Source organism: Macaca mulatta, chromosome 16, assembly GCF_049350105.2.
Source record: "Macaca mulatta isolate MMU2019108-1 chromosome 16, T2T-MMU8v2.0, whole genome shotgun sequence".
NCBI lineage: Eukaryota > Metazoa > Chordata > Mammalia > Primates > Cercopithecidae > Macaca > Macaca mulatta.
In genome coordinates this window covers 46,332,528-46,349,307 of record NC_133421.1, presented here as the reverse complement: position 1 = coordinate 46,349,307, position 16,780 = coordinate 46,332,528, and the positions used below count along the sequence as shown (strand labels likewise).

Here is a 16,780-nt window from a genome sequence, read left to right as displayed (position 1 = left end):
CAAACTAAACATGCTCTAGAAGAGACTGCCCCCATGTTCGAACCAATAATGTCCAACAGATTCAGAAAACTAGTTTCAACGCTAGGAGCACCCAGGCTTCTAAAAAGCTCTGGATCCTTCTGTGTTTTGATTTCAACAGCTTATATTTAAAGTGGTGACTTTTAAAGAAAAGTAAATTGAAAGGTATGTTAAGCCCGTAAGACATGACTAATTTATGACATTCAGTAGCAAATATCAACATAATTCCTAACACTTAACTCTCACGGAATACAAGCTGCTCAAGTGCTTATAGGCTAAGTCCACAGAGATAAGTCATTTTCTGATCCTTAGTTTCTACAACAAAACACAAAGTCAAGAGCAAAGAAACCTGTACATTTCAGAGAAAAGTAGAAAAACAAAGAAACAGACTATGGTGGCTTATTTTTAAAACTATATCTACTTCATCCAAGTATTTAAGTACTTTCTTCTGAAATCTTGAAAAATAAAACCTTTTTAGAATTTGATATATGACCTAATGTCTCTTTATATGGCTTCTTCATATATAAGTGGTAACAGGCCATTCAAACATAAGTCATTATCAGCATGATTTTTTAACTAATAACCTGTAGTATTGGACAAAAGCTTTAGAGCAAGACTTGCTAAGGAAAAGAGCACATTAAGGCAATAAAAAACACGTTAAGGTAACAATTAAGTGATTAGCACAGGATCTTTTCTCATTATGGTCGGAAGAGTTGCAATTCCTTTTCTATGGAAAAGAGTCATTAGGAGAATAGAATGAATTAGCATGGATAAAGCACTTACTATAATAAACATCATAAAATGTTTGTTACATAAGTCAATGAATCAATAAACACGTAAAATCGCATCATGCACGTACATTCAATAATACCTACTTTTGAAGGTGGTCATGTTCTTTCAAAAATAGCTCAGTTCGTCTGTTGTTTACTCCAGACCCACTTTTATATGACCTGGGACAAAAGAGAACATTTATAAACATTTTTGGCAGAGGATACAAAATCTGAGGAACTGAGTGACCCCAGTGATCTTGAAAGTAGATGCATGGAGTCTCTTCATAGTTTTGAATGAACAACAAAAGTGCGTCATCCTTTCCCTTTCACCCCCAAAAATGATATCTAGTATAAACAGATAAGTATTAATGCCTCTCTATTTTAGGCCTAACAGTTTACTATGTTTTTCACAAAAATAACTCAACATTCAGAAACAAACAAACAAAATATCTTACTTTTACTTTCCTTTCCTTCTCTGCTATCTTCATTTTGTCCAAGAGGAAGTACACCATAGCACTGATTTAGTATGTAGCATATGGGGAGGGAAAGCCGTTGAAATGGAATGTTTTCCATAACAGTAATACGTGTGGTCCACCAACGGAAACTTAAGGAAGCCAACAATTTTTTTTTTTTTTTTTGAGACAGGGTCTCTTTGTCACTTAGGCTAGAGTGCAGTGGCACAGTCTCAGCTCACTGCAGCCTTCTCAACCTCCCAGGTTCATGTGATCCTCCTGCCTCAGGCCCGCAAGTAGCTGGGAGTACAGGAGCACGCCACCATGCCCAGCTAATTTTTGTATTTTTGGTAGACATGGGGTTTCGCCATGTTCCCCAGTCTGGTCTCGAGCTCCTGAGATCAAGCAATCTGCTCGCCTCGGCCTCCCAGAGTACTAGGATTACAGGTGTGAACCACCATGCCTGGCTCCAAATTTTTAAAATTCAAGTTAACTGTACGAATACTACAGTAAGACCAAAGAGAGTCATGCTGTTAAAATGGAAATACTGGCTGAGACGCAGGGCTACCGTGCAAAACACAGGAGAAAACACCACCGAGGAAGGCAGAATGATATAACCAAGAACACACTGGACTCGGGAGACTGATGACTTGGATTTAAATCTATACTCCATCCTTTCATAGCGGCTTCACCTTAGACAAGTGTGTCAATGTCTACATTTGTAAAATGAGACTGATTATTTCTATCTTAACGGAAAGATCATTATGGAGCCAAAAAAAAAATACATGAAAAAATACTGTGTAAGTTACTACACACACACACCCACCCACACACGCACACACAATGTCAGGTATCATTACTATATCACATCTCACTAATCATATTCTGCCTTGGATCATACTAACTTGAGTACCTGCCTTACTTTCCTCCAGCACCTGGATTATAAACTCCTGCAGGGCCACGTTGGTCTTTACATTTCTACCTGCTACTGTGACTAACTCAGAGTTGGTCCTCAGGAGCTAGTTGAAGGAATGGATGAATATATCTTTTCTGCCCATTTCTCAAAAACCAAGTGATTACAATGGGTTGCATTCTAGTGATTCCCACACATTGTGTGTGAGGGGTGCTCGGTGTCTGTACATTAAAGGCATCCCGTACACAGGTTCCAGTGTATTCCTCAAAATGTGTATGTAAATACACTGAACGGAAATTAAACAAAAGGCTTACATGTCCTGAAGGACTAGAAATCTGACAACTGTCTTACTGTTGAAACTGTCACAACAAAATAAAGGATCTCTAGGAAAGTGTTTCTGAGAGTACACATAATGTACAGTTGATAATCGTGTATATCACAGTTTATGAAACTTATCACATAATCTCTCAACAGTGACACGATGACAGGAATCATTCGATGGCTCCAGATTGGCAAGTCTTCAGCTTCAATGAGATGCCCACGGGACTTAACACTGTCAGTAGTGTTCAGTTGTGAAAAAATTTCCCAAATTGTGTATCAAATGCTAGAATAGATCATTAAAGGAGAGACGAAATGACTTCACCTTAAAAAATATTTAAAATGATAGATTGAGATCAGCATAAAAACATTGGGAGTCCTTAAATAATGTAACATTAAGGCTATGAGATTCTATGTATTATTGTTGTAATACATACAAATGTAATATACAATTGTTGGGACAAGGGAGGGGGCTGAGATAGTGGATAAACAGGAAGACAAACATGGAGAACTTCAGTAACTGATAATGCTATAATTTTAACAATTTTATTTTCTTTAGCACATCTGCAGAGGATCATAAAAATAATGTTGTAATTCTTAGGGTGGGTGGTAAGAGATCAAAATACCGTGAAGATACCATCTAAGCTGCACTTTGAACTAAGACAGGAAAGTCAAGGTTGGCAGCAGCCAATGGTAAAATAAGAGGAAGCATGAGATAAAAACGGAAAAGTAGATTAGGATGACGCTGTAGCAGCAATGCTCAAAGACAGTGAAATGGGAATTGGAAACTGTGAAATCGCCACCATGGTTCTGCCACTCAATTTGCAATTAACCGTGAACATATCCTAAAGCCAAATTTGAATAAATATTCTACAAAATAATATAAAGGGTAACTTACTCAATATCTTTTCATACTGATCCCATGAGATTCTGCCTTTCCCGTATTGCCATAAAGTTTGCTTGGGTTTTATGGAATCCACGTGTATAATCCTGTAATAAATCAACATCTAGTTTCAACATAAGCTAATTATTGGATTTTCATCTGACTGAACCAGTTACGTATTGTCTTTACACTGTAAATTTCTGTCAAGGAAAGTGCTATTTAAGAAATCAAATTAACCAAAGGTAAAAATAACTTTATAATTACTTTTCTGAAAACTGACCAACTTCTTCCAAATGAAAATAATTCAGTGTTAGGGAAACAGAGCCATTACATCACTATCCTTTGTACTTCCTAGTACTTTGTCTTATGAGGCAGAATTAGGAAGAAAAAATTCCCAAATAAAATAACTTCAAATAGCCTAGGAGAAAACTTGAGAGGCTCTTTCTACTTAATAGTGCACCTAATAGAGCTTATTTTCCAATTTCATCATTTTGGACTCTCCCCAAAAATTTGATTCCTAAACTAATCAAAAAGAGCAAGAGAATCGTAAAGAACAAAATAATCTTTAAACATTTTCCCTTATTTTTGTACCATTGTATTTTTAAAAGATATTAAGGATATTAATTACTTTTTAAATACGCAGAGATGGCCGGATGCAGAGGCCCAGGCCTATAATCCCAGCACTTTGGGAGGCCGAGGTGCGTGGTCACTTGAGGTCAGGAGTTCAAGACCAGCCTGGCCAACATGCTGAAACCCCATCTCTACTGAAAATACAAAACTTAGCCGGGCATGTCCGTGGCTGTAATCCTGTGCCTCAGCCTCTTGAGTGACTGAGATTACAGGCGTGTGCCACCATGCCCAATTAATTTGTTTTGCAATTTTAGTAGAGACAGAGTTTCACCATGTTGGCCAAGCTGTTCTCAAGCTCTTGACCTCAGGTGATCCACCCGCCTTGGCCTCTTAAACTGCTGGGTTTACAGGTGTGAGCCACTGCGCACAGCTGAACCCACTTTCTGACTATGGCCACTGCATTGAGGGGGATATACTGGCGGTGTCATTATCACTGGGTAAACTAAGGCCAGGGAGCTAAGCCTATGGACTGGGACTGTTTCCACAGCTGCTTTCACGTAAGCTTTGGTGGCCTGCCCTCTCAGCAGGAAGGACAGAGATGGCTATTGCCATCTCTGAGATAAAGTTGACTTCACTTTAGAAAGTAGAATACTTGATGTTTCACTTCTGGTTCCTAATTCTGGGTCTACAGGGAGAGACCCCCTCTGTCCTACTTCATGTATCACAGTTCCTGAAACGCTACTAGTTAGAGGTCCTTTGGGCAAACAGCTGACCTTTTCTGCAAATCCTTCTTATCTAACAAGACCCAGCCTAAATGTCACCTCCAAAACTTTCCTCAACCTCCACCCCAGGAAAGTAACATTCTCTTGGTACTTATCTTGTCATAGGGCTTATCAGACTCTATTGTAATTAATTATTGTGATGATTTTACATTTCTCCCCTGTATCTTGATGGCTAGCATGGGGTCTTACTGATCTTTCGTCCTCAGCGCTCAATCATGGGCACTTATTGTCCTCAGTAATGTGTGTTTTGGGAGGATGAGGAGAATTCAGAGAGCCGTTGTAATTAGGAAGACACTCACATGGCTTTCCATACAGATAGGCATTATTATTGCCATGTTACACTTGAGGAGACTAAGCCACGGAGAGTTTTAGTAGCCCGAAATAATAGTTAAATGCAGAACCACAATCAAACTCCAAAGACAGTGGTCTAAACTAGTACATATGACTGTCAGGCTACATCCAAATTCTGAGAAAATAATTTGGACTCATGTCTGGGTACAGATAAATGAGCTTTCGAGGTCAGAGAATTCTGCTTTATCGAGTGTGGCACTCATCATCACGATTTCATTAGCGCAGAGTAACTGCTTTGAGCAAAGCAACTCACTCTAGAGGCTTCTGAGTGCTCAATCCGATTAAAAATAGGTGCCATCCACCCAAAACTGTTACTTTGGATTTCAGTGAGTTGAGGAACAGCATGTGGCCTTTATTGCTGGCTGTTTGCTAAAGCCGTTTCGAGCTTGTGAAAAGAAGCCTGATCCAAGTATAGCACAGTGGCTGAGAGTGAGGACCCCGGAGTGTGACAGGTCTGGTTTGCATCTGGCTCCACTACTTGCTAGCTGTGTGACCTTGGGAAAATTAACTTCCCTTTCTGAGCCTCACTTCTCTTTTCTGTAAAGTGGGGAGTATAATTCCTACTTCAGTGTTGGACAGACCAAATTACAATATATATACACGTACGTACTCCTGGCACAGAGCCCTCAACACTGGCAGCTACTATTCTTGTGGATTTCTGTGAAAGGGGATGCGTGTCTTTCTATTCCCTAGAGCGGGGCACCTACAGACAGCTCATGCAAACTGTATCATTTCATTAAGGAAATATTTCAAGATAAAGAAAATTCAGAAACTGTCCCTATTTTATTCTGCTGGATATTGTAAACTGAACCATGAAGAGACTCCAAGGCTGAAGCTAGTATTACTGTCACTTCCATAGCTCTATGTGGGCTCACGATTCCCGTATGGAGATCAGGAAGCTTCGTATGTGACCAATTCTGCCTCAAGAGTCATTAGCCAGGGGAGGGGCAATAAAATCACTCTCTTAAATAAGTTCCTCAGAAGGTGACAAAGAGCATCACGATTGTCTAGAGCGGACAGTCGACACCCAAAGGGCTCCTGCTCCCAGTGAGAGCCTTTACAACATAAGAGGGTCATTATCAGCAATGGCTTGTGAGTACCCAGCTCTTCCAAATATCAGCTCCACTGCTCCCCATGCTCCAAAACTAGAGCATGAGACCAAGGCCTGGGTTGCTGTGAGGGGCCTGCAGGAGACAGCTGGACCCCACAATAAGCATGCGTCCTTCCACCTACACCTCTTCAGCTTGTACCAGACCTAGAGAGTGTAGCGAGTCAGCCTAAGAATCTGAGCTCACGACCAGATCACCTGGACTCAGATCCTGACTCCAACTTAGCAGCTGCGTGACCGAGGACACGTTATTTAACCCCAGCATCATGTTGCTAGGGGAAGTTTCCTCTGATGACAACACAGATGGGCAGAGATGGGCTGAGATTTACATGTTCCCTCCCAGCATGTGCGTCCTGGCTCATGACACAGGTATTTGGAAGCTTAAGTCCCAATAGGAAGCTGACCTTTCTGGATTCTATAGACATGTGTTTAGCATTAAGTATTTTCAAACAAGCTTTCTAAGCCAAGGGAAACAGCTTCTTCCGCCTAATAATAAAGACAACTAAAGATGGTGGCCACATTGAATGACAGAGAAATGGGACAGGGAGAAAGCAACTGGTATATACTGGACACGTCTCTATGCCAGATTTTATCCCTCTCCCCCACATCTCCTATCTCCACCCCCTTTAAACATCAAAAACATTATCAGAGGTTGTCTTCATTTCACACATGAAGAGACAATAGTTTGCCCAGGTTTACACAACTTAGTTCCCCAATTCTTTCGATTTCAAATCCCAACTTCTCTCCTTCACATGACACTGTTTATTACTTTTCCTTACACACTGCCGTTTACCTGATTTTAGATGCAAATATTAATATTACAGGGCTCGGATGGACACGGTGGCTCACGCCTGTAATCCTAGCACTTTGGGAGCCCGAGGCGGGTGGATGACAAGGTCAGGAGATCGAGACCATCGTGGCTAACACAGTGAAACCCTGTCTCTATTAAAAAATACAAAAAATTAACCAGGCGTGGTGGTGGGCACCTGTAGTCTTAGCTACTCGGGAGGCTGAGGCAGGAGAATGGCGTGAACCTGGGAGGCGGCGCTTTCAGCGAGCCTAGATCCTGCCATTGCACTCCAGCCTGGGCGACAGAGCGAGACTCCATATCAAAAAAAAAAAAAAAAAAAAAAAAAAAAAAATTGTACAGGGCTCAGGTCTTGGCCTAGGAACAAGGACTGGCATCCTGTTTTCTTCTTCTCCCAATCTTCACAGAACTATCTAGAATTCCTCATTCAATCACAGTATCTGAAATGTTAACAAGTAGAGACTTCCTAGGTTAAAAAGCCTCCTGGCATGTTCAGATGTAGGGAGAATCCCGTATTTGATTATAATAACATTTTACCTCCTCTTTCCAACTTGAAAAAAACTTAAGTCTTCTTGTATTATAGGTTCTCAGAAACGTTGATCCATCTTTTATATCTAAGTTTTTATTTCTCCTTTTGCAAAAGCTGCTCCAAATACCAGCTGTGCTGCTCCGCAGGCTCTGAATGTTCAGAAGAACATTCTCGTTAGAAGGATGACTTTATGGATTGCTTGACCGCTAAGTTTGATAAACAACTGGTCAGTCTTTTTCACTTTAGCCACAGCTGGGGAGGCAAGCCTCTATATGAGTGGCAGAGGCTGGCTGGCTGTTTAGCAGACTCATTTCTTCTTTCTGAGGACACAGTAGCTTACATTTCCTAGCTTTCTTTGCCATTGGTTTGCTACGGCCATGCAATTGAGTTCTAGCTAATGGAATATAAGCAGAAGTGATGCACCCCACTTCCAGGGTGAGCCCCCGAACTCCCCTGCTGCCCATGCACAGCCTTCCACGCTCTCCTTCCTATTGCTGGCATGAAGCACATAAGCAAGCTGTCTTGGAAGCCACGTGTTGAAGCTGGTGAAGACTACAAGATGGAAGGAGCCTGGTCCCGGAATCACCACTTGGAGGAAAGCTGCTTGCTGTTCACATACACCAGTTTTGGATTTCACACAGAGAGGCATAACCAGTAAAGAATAACCAGTTAAACCAGTAAGACTTGGATTTCTGACCCCCTAGCTGACTGACAGATCAGATGACCCCCTTCTGATCCTCTAGCTGACTGACAGATTCATGGGAACGATTGTTATTTCAAGTCACTGAGCTCTGGGACAATTGACTTTTGTTGCAGCAGCTGATTAAGACATTGCAAATTCTCATTAGTTGCATCACTTTGACAAGTCAGTCTAACCTCCTTCTTCTACCAACACCACCACGACCACCACTGCCGCCGCCCTCCACTGTACTCCTAAAGACAGTGGCTACTTTTGGGGATTCTTAATTTCTTGAAGTCGCTGTGTGGAGGCCAAAGCAACTCCACGTTGGATGCTAATCTGCCACGTTGACTTCAGATTAACCTCTGCTCTGGGAAGACCATTAAGATTTCCAGTTTGTCTAGTATTCCGTGTGTAAGATCACATACTTATTGTAAATCCTGCCCTTAGGTCAAAACAGCTTTGCTGTTATCATACTTTAATTGTCCTACACATCACTTCTGAATCATGTATACTCTCTACCTGTGGGATATCAGCCCTGGGTCTGCAGGGTAACGGTGCGGGGATCTACCATCTCATCTCTCCACCACCAGACACTGACATGGCTTCTGTTTGTAAGTTCCTATTAAATATTACTTTATGCTTTTGTTGTTTGTTTATTTTGTTTTGTTTTTTTCAGACGGAGTTTTTCTCTTGTTGCCCAAGCTGGAGTGCAATGGTGCGATCTTGGCTCACTGCAACCTCCGCTTCCCGGGTTCAAACGATTCTCCTGCCTTAGCCTCCCGAGTAGCTGGGACCACAGGTATGTGCTAATTTTTTGTATTTTTAGTAGAGACGGGATTTCTCCATGTCGGTCAGGCTGGTCTCGAACTCCCAAGCTCAGGTGATCTGCCCACCTCGGCCTCCCAAAGTGCTGGGATTACAGGCATGAGCCACCACGCCCAGCCACTTTCTAAGAGGTAGGATTTGTCAGCCGCTTTCTTCCGCTGCTCAGATTCATTGTATTTTGGGGGTAGGTTTGCATAGATTTGCCCGCCATGGAACAACTATGAATTTTTTCTGAAAGAATGGTGGTGTTATATTTGTGGAATACTATAGTCATATTACATTCAGGGAGTGGCAGTTCATGCTGTATTTCAGATGTAATTTCATTCCTTCCTATAGGCTGGTGAGGCCGGAAGACTTTGGGGTGACATCATGGTGCATTTTGTAGAAAGGTAATATTTGTGATTCTTGGGGTTTCAGCATGAAACTGAGAAAGGAAAGCTCAGTGAAGAGGAGAACAGTGGTACAGCAGACACATTAGTTTTTAAAGTTGGATCAGCCTTAAATAAGTACAGATTTCTGGGCCACCAGTGAGTGTCCATGGCACAGATCCAAGCATACCAGTCAGAAAGCAGCCACTTCCCAGGGAGCATCATGTAGCTTTTAGACTCCAGGGACACCACAAGCCGCTGTCAGGTGAGAGGTGCAATTCACACAACCCAGCACAGAGGCCCCCTCTTCATTTCTCAAAGTTCTGGGAGAACCCAAGACCCATAGCCTTTATTTTAGGGACTGTTTAATAGGCTTGGCAGAGAAAGAGACTATGTAATTGACCCAGGTCTTTTGAGCTCTTCGCATCAGCTAAGATCCTGTAACATAGGCAGATTTAGCCCTTTTGTTCTTATTTCTATATTTAATATAAATTTATATTAAATTTTTGCAAAAATTTAACTTTTGGCTAAAGTCAGCTTTTGGCCACATCTGTTGATCAACAGGGAAACAGAAGGAGAAGAGGGATTTTCACACTTAGCAAGCGACTCATGTGTGCCAGTTGCACAAAAGCAGGGTTATAGTGAGATATCCAATTCCCATTAGAGAAACAAGGGAGCTGGAACTCAGAGAACAAAGTGATTTGCTGACAGTCAAGGCTGGTGAGTGGCAGTGCTGGGATTGGGGCCAGGCTAAATTGGCCCTGAGGTCCATATTGAACAGAAACCTTCTCTATGATTCCCCAGCAGACACACATAGCCATGCCGTTTCAGGTCCACTCTCAGGTTGCTTCTGCTGGGGCCTTATGTGCCTGAGCGCAGAAACTCATAAACAGTTGAGAACCCACGTGGTGTTGTAGTCCAGCATGAACATTTCAAACTCTAACCACTCCTGCATCTGCAAAATGGCATTTTCCCTGCTGGATGTCTAGGGTAGGGTAGCATCCTACCCTGTAGGGTTCCTAGCTGGGGCCCCTGTCACCAGGGAAATGGTGCTGGTTCTCACCCAGAAATAGATAAAGAGGAAGTGTCTCTGCTGAATAAGAACGGATATGCATGCCTGTCCCGACTCCCTGCTCCCTGAATGAAGCAGGGCCTCCTGGCATCGCTTGATGTTTGTGAAGCTATCCCAGGTTGCACTGGCAGCAGCCAATACCAGGGTTTTCCAGAGGCTGAAGTCCAACACACGGTTAATGTCATTGCCTTTTCTTCCCTTCCTCGGGATCAGAGGAATAAACATCTCTTACTTAGAACTGTTCCACACAGACTTAGAGTGGCAGAGGAGTAACTTAACTTATCAAAGGTTATTTTGAGCAAAAGCCACCTTGTGTCACTGAAGCTGTAGAACTGAGCCACAGAAGGAAACTGTTAAAGTCGCAGGGTCGAGGACTAGGTACCTATGTTATCCTGACAGCACAGAAGCACAGCCTGAGTCTCTTCTTTGGCTGAGCCAAGGGTGTGCTGGAGAGGCCTGAGGGAAACAGGAGTGGCCCTTGTGACCAGTGCCCTTTCGGTTCACAAGGAACGTCTCCTCTTGTTTAAGTGACTTCGCTGAGCTTGCTACTTCTGCTTTAAGAGTCAAATATCAGGATCAAGACTTTCATTATCCCCAATTTACAGATGATGAAACCATATTGGGCAGGAAAGTAAGTCACCCCAGGAGAGCAAGTTAGGCCTGGGCACTGGCTGAGGACACGGGGGAATGACAATTTGGGATGCAGCTTGTTAAGGGGCTTTCCAAGAGTTCTTGTGATCCAGCTGTTGAGAGGATAGAGCAGAAAGGTTGCCACGGAGATGAGGGTGGGGTGCACTGGGAGACTGGGAGAAATTAAAGAGAACTGGCAACAAAGCCTTGGGACACCGGGAGGGGGGTGGACCACTCTGTTTGGTGCTGCAGGAGAAGAGAGCAAGAAAAGGAATCTGTGTTCAGTCCCGACAGCCTGCAGGAGAAGCAAATGCCCTTCATTTTGTTCATCCGCAGCGAGACTGGCATCCCTGTGGCTTTGGGAAACCAGGCTAGTGTGGATGCCAGCTCACTCCAGTGGCCTGAGGACTGGGAGACCATGGGCTGGGGCTCTGGTCTGAGGCTCCTAGGCCTGATGGGAGGAGAGTTCAGCCCCAGGTTTCCTGTACTTCAGCTCGTATCCAGACGATGGTAATTGTTGGAATGAGAGACTCAAAGGAAGCTGGAACCTGAACTTTGTTGTTGTCCCATGTGGACACCTGTGTTCACTTTCTAGTTCTACCTCTTGCTGTCGGTGTGTTCTCAGGTAACTCACTTAAACCTTTCTGAGTCTAATTTTGTTCATTTATAAAATAAAAGACACAACATTTATGTCCTATATTGTCCTGAGGACTAAATGGGAGAAGGAGGAGCCCTTCTGCATTCCCCTGGCTTCCAGTAGGTAGAGGCCAGAGAAGCTGCTAAACATCCTGCCAGGCGCAGGACAGCCCCATCACAAAGAACTGTCTGGCCCCTGATGTCAGTAATGCAGTACTTAGGAGCCCTGGCGTGGGGGAAAGAGAAGAAACTCAAAAGCTTGGCAGATCTCAATTCAAACCCTGGTTGTACCACCTCCAGCAGGCCTTGGTCAGGGAATAGTATCTAGCTAAAATTCATTGACTCCATTTTGTGTTCATTGAATTTATATTTTGCTGGCTTTCCATTTGTGAGAGTGATAGAAGTTTCCTTTAAACATGAATTTGTACATACGAACAAGTAGGCCATTCACAGAAATACATAAAATATGTCATAGGAGAGGTGGCACTCTCATATGGCAATAATTATGACAGAGGCCGGCAAATGACCTGAGTGACCCGGAGTGACCTGAGCACTGACTCCCAAATGCCGTCCGTAGGATGTCCTGCATCCCCCAGACCCTTTCCTGGGTCCTCCTGGGCCCTAAAACCCTCTAGACTATCCAGACCTCAGGCCACCCACCTCTCCGTTGCCAGAGCAGTCTCCATTCCGGAACGTGCTGGTCACCACCAACAGCAGCTGCTCCTCCTCCAAGCAGCTCAGCTTATACTTGTCCATACAGAGAACCTGGATGGCGCTGAGGTGGACACAAGCCCTCAGCTCCCAGTAGACACTCTGGGCTTCCTCCCACACCTCCCCCCGGCCGGGACTCCTGTGCTCATCTGTCTCTCCCAGTGCCCAGCACAGGCGTGGCACAGCGGAAGTGAATGCACCGATTTGAACACATCATCCTCGATTCTCCTTCCCCGCTCAAGCCCCGCAGCTAACCCGTCCGCGAGTCCTGGAGGCTCTGCCTCCAAAATACTGCCTATCCCATGTCCAAACGCCTCTCACCACGTCCACTGCTACTTGCAATTGTGTGTGGAAATATTCCCACAAGATTGGAATGAGTAGGTCACAGCGGCGCCTGGAGGGAATGGCCGGGGAAATCTGCCATCGCCTTGCTGTTCTATCCGGGCACACCCAGCTGAGGATGGGGGACCTGCCACCACTCTCCTGGCAGTTCCGTATTCCTGGGAGCCAGCAGGTGAGGACCCAAGAGTGTTTTCAGTGACCTGGCTGACCTGGTCATCAGTCACTCCCACCTTGGCCTAGGCCTCTACATGCACAGATCACAGCTCATTCCGACCTGGCATTACACTGCTCTGTGCTCTGTCCTCAGGGTCACACCTGTCTCCCAGAAGCCGTGCAACCCTGGAAAACCCATCAACCTAACAGTCAGGTTCCTCCTCTGTGCATTAACAATGACATTGACGCCAGCTTTGCAGGGCGCTGGGAGGGTAGAGGGAGGTGTATGCTGGAGAGTTCCCCAAGGGCAAAGCCTGGCTCTGGGTCACTCACTCTCAGATCCTCAGAGCCTGGAGCTGGCCCAGCAGGTGGCCACCATTCCCTAAGAGTTGGATTTGATCCGTCAGTGCTGAAGGCAGAGGATAGAGCTTCGACAGACCCCCTGTGTCCTGTCTTCTTTATCTGCACCTTACTCATCCTCACCCCTTTCACATGCACCCTGCAGAGCAGGTGTTCACTGAGCTTCCACAAAATTCACTAGAGCAGCTGATGGATACTGGGGCCTGGATTCACTGTCAAAGTGTTTCTCAAAGGGCGCTTTCCAGAACACCATGGAAAACTCATTTGCTGTATAAGTTTGAAAACCCCTGCCCACAGGTCTCCCCTTGTGTACGAGCAATCAGCTCTACCATTCAGCCCAGGTTTGTGTTTGCTGAACCATCTGGAGGAAGCTGAGGAGACATGAGCTGAAGGCAGAGGGTGAGTCTGAAGTGGGATCTTGGGACAGGTATGAGAAGTTAGGCAAAAATGAGATGATTCCAGCCTTAATAACCTTAGATAATAGTTCACATTATTATTTAGTTAATAGGATTGTACCCACGTTAAATTACTAATTTTTTTTAAGAGGGAAAGTCTCACTCGGTCACCCAGGCTGGAGTGCAGTGGTGCAGTCATGGCTCACTGCGTTCTGGAACTCATGGGCTCCAGCAGTTCTGCCTCAGCCTCCTGACTAGGTGGGACTATAGGCACACGCCACCATGACTGGCTAATTTCTTTGACTTTTCTCTAGAGACAGGGTCCACCTGTGTTTCCCAGGCTGGTCCCAGACTTCTAGACTCAAGTGAACCTGAACGTCCTGCCTCCACCTCTCAAATTGCTGGGATTACAGGTGTGAGCCACCACACCCAGTCTAAATTTGCTATGTGCCATGGTGCTGCAAAATGTCATTATTAGGGGCAGCTGGATGGAAGGTATAGGAGGCCACTGTAGTGCCTTTTCAATCTTTTATAGCTAAAATAATTTCAACAGAAAACATTTATTTTAAAACATGAAGGGGTTAACCGTCTATGAGTTGAAAATACAAAGGCAGGCACACGGTGTTGTGGGAATTCAGAAAGCTGGTCACATGGCTGGGGGTGCTGGGAGGGGCTGGGCATGGTTGGCTTTGTGATCTGGGGGCTGGTGTGTCCCATCTGTGAAGGTCTTTCGAGCTGCACACTTTCTTAATCAATTTTCATAAGTTTAACAAAAAATAAAATGAGGACGTGAAGTTTGCTTGGGTTGTTAAGCCTCAGGAAGTTATCCAGCCATGAGCCCTGCCCTAGATGCTTCTAGAAGCCTGGAGGGAACTGAGAATTTTCCAAGTAGAGGCGGCAGAGGCAAGGCCCTGAGGTGGGAGCGCACTGCTGCTCGTCCCTAGCTGCGACGGGGGTGTCCTGGTTGGAATCAGTGCTGGGTGCAGTGCAGGGCTGGAAGTCCATGTCCACACTGTGGCTCAGTGCAGTGAAAATCAATCTCACCCCCTCCGCAGGGTGTTCCGCCTGCCAGCAGGTGGCCAGCTGGTCTTCCTGGGATACGGTGCCATTCTAGAAATTGGGTGCAAGTCTCTTGTCCGCAGATGGGGTGCCCTGTTGTAGTGGTTTATCTCCTTGCCTCCCTCAGTCCTGATGGGCCTGGGCAGGGCCTGGTGTCAGGGTCCCCGTGGGCTTCTCGAGCTGGCCCTGTCCCACAGTCCCGGGGCTGTCCAGGACACATTCAGAAGGGACACGCACCCAACAGCTCTGTTCGAAATCATAATGGGGGAACCAAGGGCCCCCTACATCCAGGTCCGTCGGGAGCCGGGGCATCGAGTTCCACTCCAGGAATCTCCAGGAACCCTGAGGTCTTCTCTGAGCCGGGGCCGGGCTGGGCACACCCTGAGTGCCCACAGGGTAGGTGTCTTCCCGGACAGCCCCACCAGGACAGGATGTGGAAGAACGAGGTGCCCATGGTGGGGAAACTAGCCAAATGGGCCGCTGGAACCGGGCTGGTGGGCCTGGAGGTGCCTGTCTGTCCCCCTTGCAGAGGATCATCCTGCCATGTGAAGCCAGCACAGGCCTGGGTGTTGAGGACCCTTGCTCGGGTTTGTCTGAAAGGAAAACAGACATGGTCAGCGTCTCTAATGAGCCTATGCAGGCCTTTCCCGGCTGGGCCCCACCTGCCTGGGTCTCTGGAGTCCTCGGGGTCTCTGTGGGGCCCCCGGGGCCTGACACTGAGGACACGCCTGTAGTCTGCTGATCCCTGAGGGAGGGGTGTGTGCCACCTGGCATGGGGAAGCTGTCAGGGCATGACAGGTAGCTCCTAGGACTGCTCCCAGGGTTCGGACTGGCTGGGGGATTCCTACCACACACACCCTTGTCCCAGGGCTGTTGGACCAAGGATACAGCCCCCAGTGAGAACTCAGGTGGGAGGGAACTTGGATGTCACCCAGCCCCTTGTCACCTCACATGGGGGCCCATCTCCACAGTGGGTGACGGGACCTGGAGGTGGGTCACCCTCTGCCTTCCTGGGCTGCCCAGTCCATGCCAGGACTGACCGTTCCTACATCTGCCTGAATTCTGGGCTCTGGCTCTCGCCTGGGGTCCTGCCTGTGCCCTCTCCCTGAATGCTCTGGGGTCAGGGACACCCGATTCCCTTGTCTCCCTGGCTCAAGGCTGGTTGTCCTGGCAACCTTGGAGGAGCGTGCAGCAGTGAGGGGCCTCTGCTGCTGTCTGAGGCTGTAGGTGCTTGCAGGGAGGCCTGGGGTTATCCACAAATGGGTCTGGCTTCTTTAGTGCCCTTGACAGCCTTGTGATGGGGAGACAGAGACACTGTGGAATGTGGGAGGGGGCTTGTTGGACGGTCATGCCCACATCCTCCTCCTGCCAGCACAACACATCCAGTACACACGCACTGAGCGCCTGCCCTGAGGACCGGTGGGCCTCCTGTGCTTTCTTAGAGTCCAGGAGGAAGAGGAGGAAGAAAAGGTGAAGAGGAAGGCGCAGGTAGTAGGGTTGCGGGTCTCGGGCACTCCCCCACTATTGACTGCCCCAGAGGGTGACATGGGAGGGGACATGGCACTGGAGCCCACCTGGGGGTGGCAGGTCCCCTTGCTTCCTTGTTAGTTTCTTCATAGAGGCCCTAAGACGCTTGAGTACAGAGTCATCATCCAACTCCCAGGTATGGAAGAACTGGTTCCGAAACCGTGCCCACAGGCCACACCTGGACGTCTTCGTGAGGCGCTCTAGGGACAGGGTGGACATCAGGCCAGGAGAGTTCCCTGGGAGGGGGCACAGCTGATACCCCATGGCCACTTCAGTCTCCCACTAGGCGATGCAGGAATCTTTTGTGGCCACCCCAGGGGTTCAGATGTGCACAGGAGACTGTGGCCGGGGGAAGTGGGTAGGGAAGTGCTCACAACACTCCTGACTTTCATCTGGGCCATGTGGGGGACGGGCTCGGTGTCACTGTGCCCTGCCCAGCCCACCTGGCCAGACCTCCCTCTGGGCCAGAACAGAGGATCATGAGGACAGTGTGAGGAATTTGCCCTCGGGTAAGTCGG

At 46.6% G+C, this 16,780-nt stretch overlaps 1 protein-coding gene across 1 annotated transcript; it reads right to left on the bottom strand.

Moving 5' to 3' along the window:
• Window positions 1-14,194: 14,194 nt before the first annotated feature.
• On the bottom strand, window positions 14,195-16,492 carry LOC106995748 (TBC1 domain family member 3B-like). The gene is made up of 2 exons (XM_077973507.1): window positions 16,310-16,492; window positions 14,195-15,328 (listed from the first exon to the last, which is right to left on the bottom strand). Exons 1-2 carry the CDS (start codon window positions 16,479-16,481, stop codon window positions 14,859-14,861), a joined length of 642 nt encoding a protein of 213 aa, XP_077829633.1. The 5' UTR covers window positions 16,482-16,492; the 3' UTR covers window positions 14,195-14,858.
• Between the last annotated feature and the right edge of the window lie 288 nt (window positions 16,493-16,780).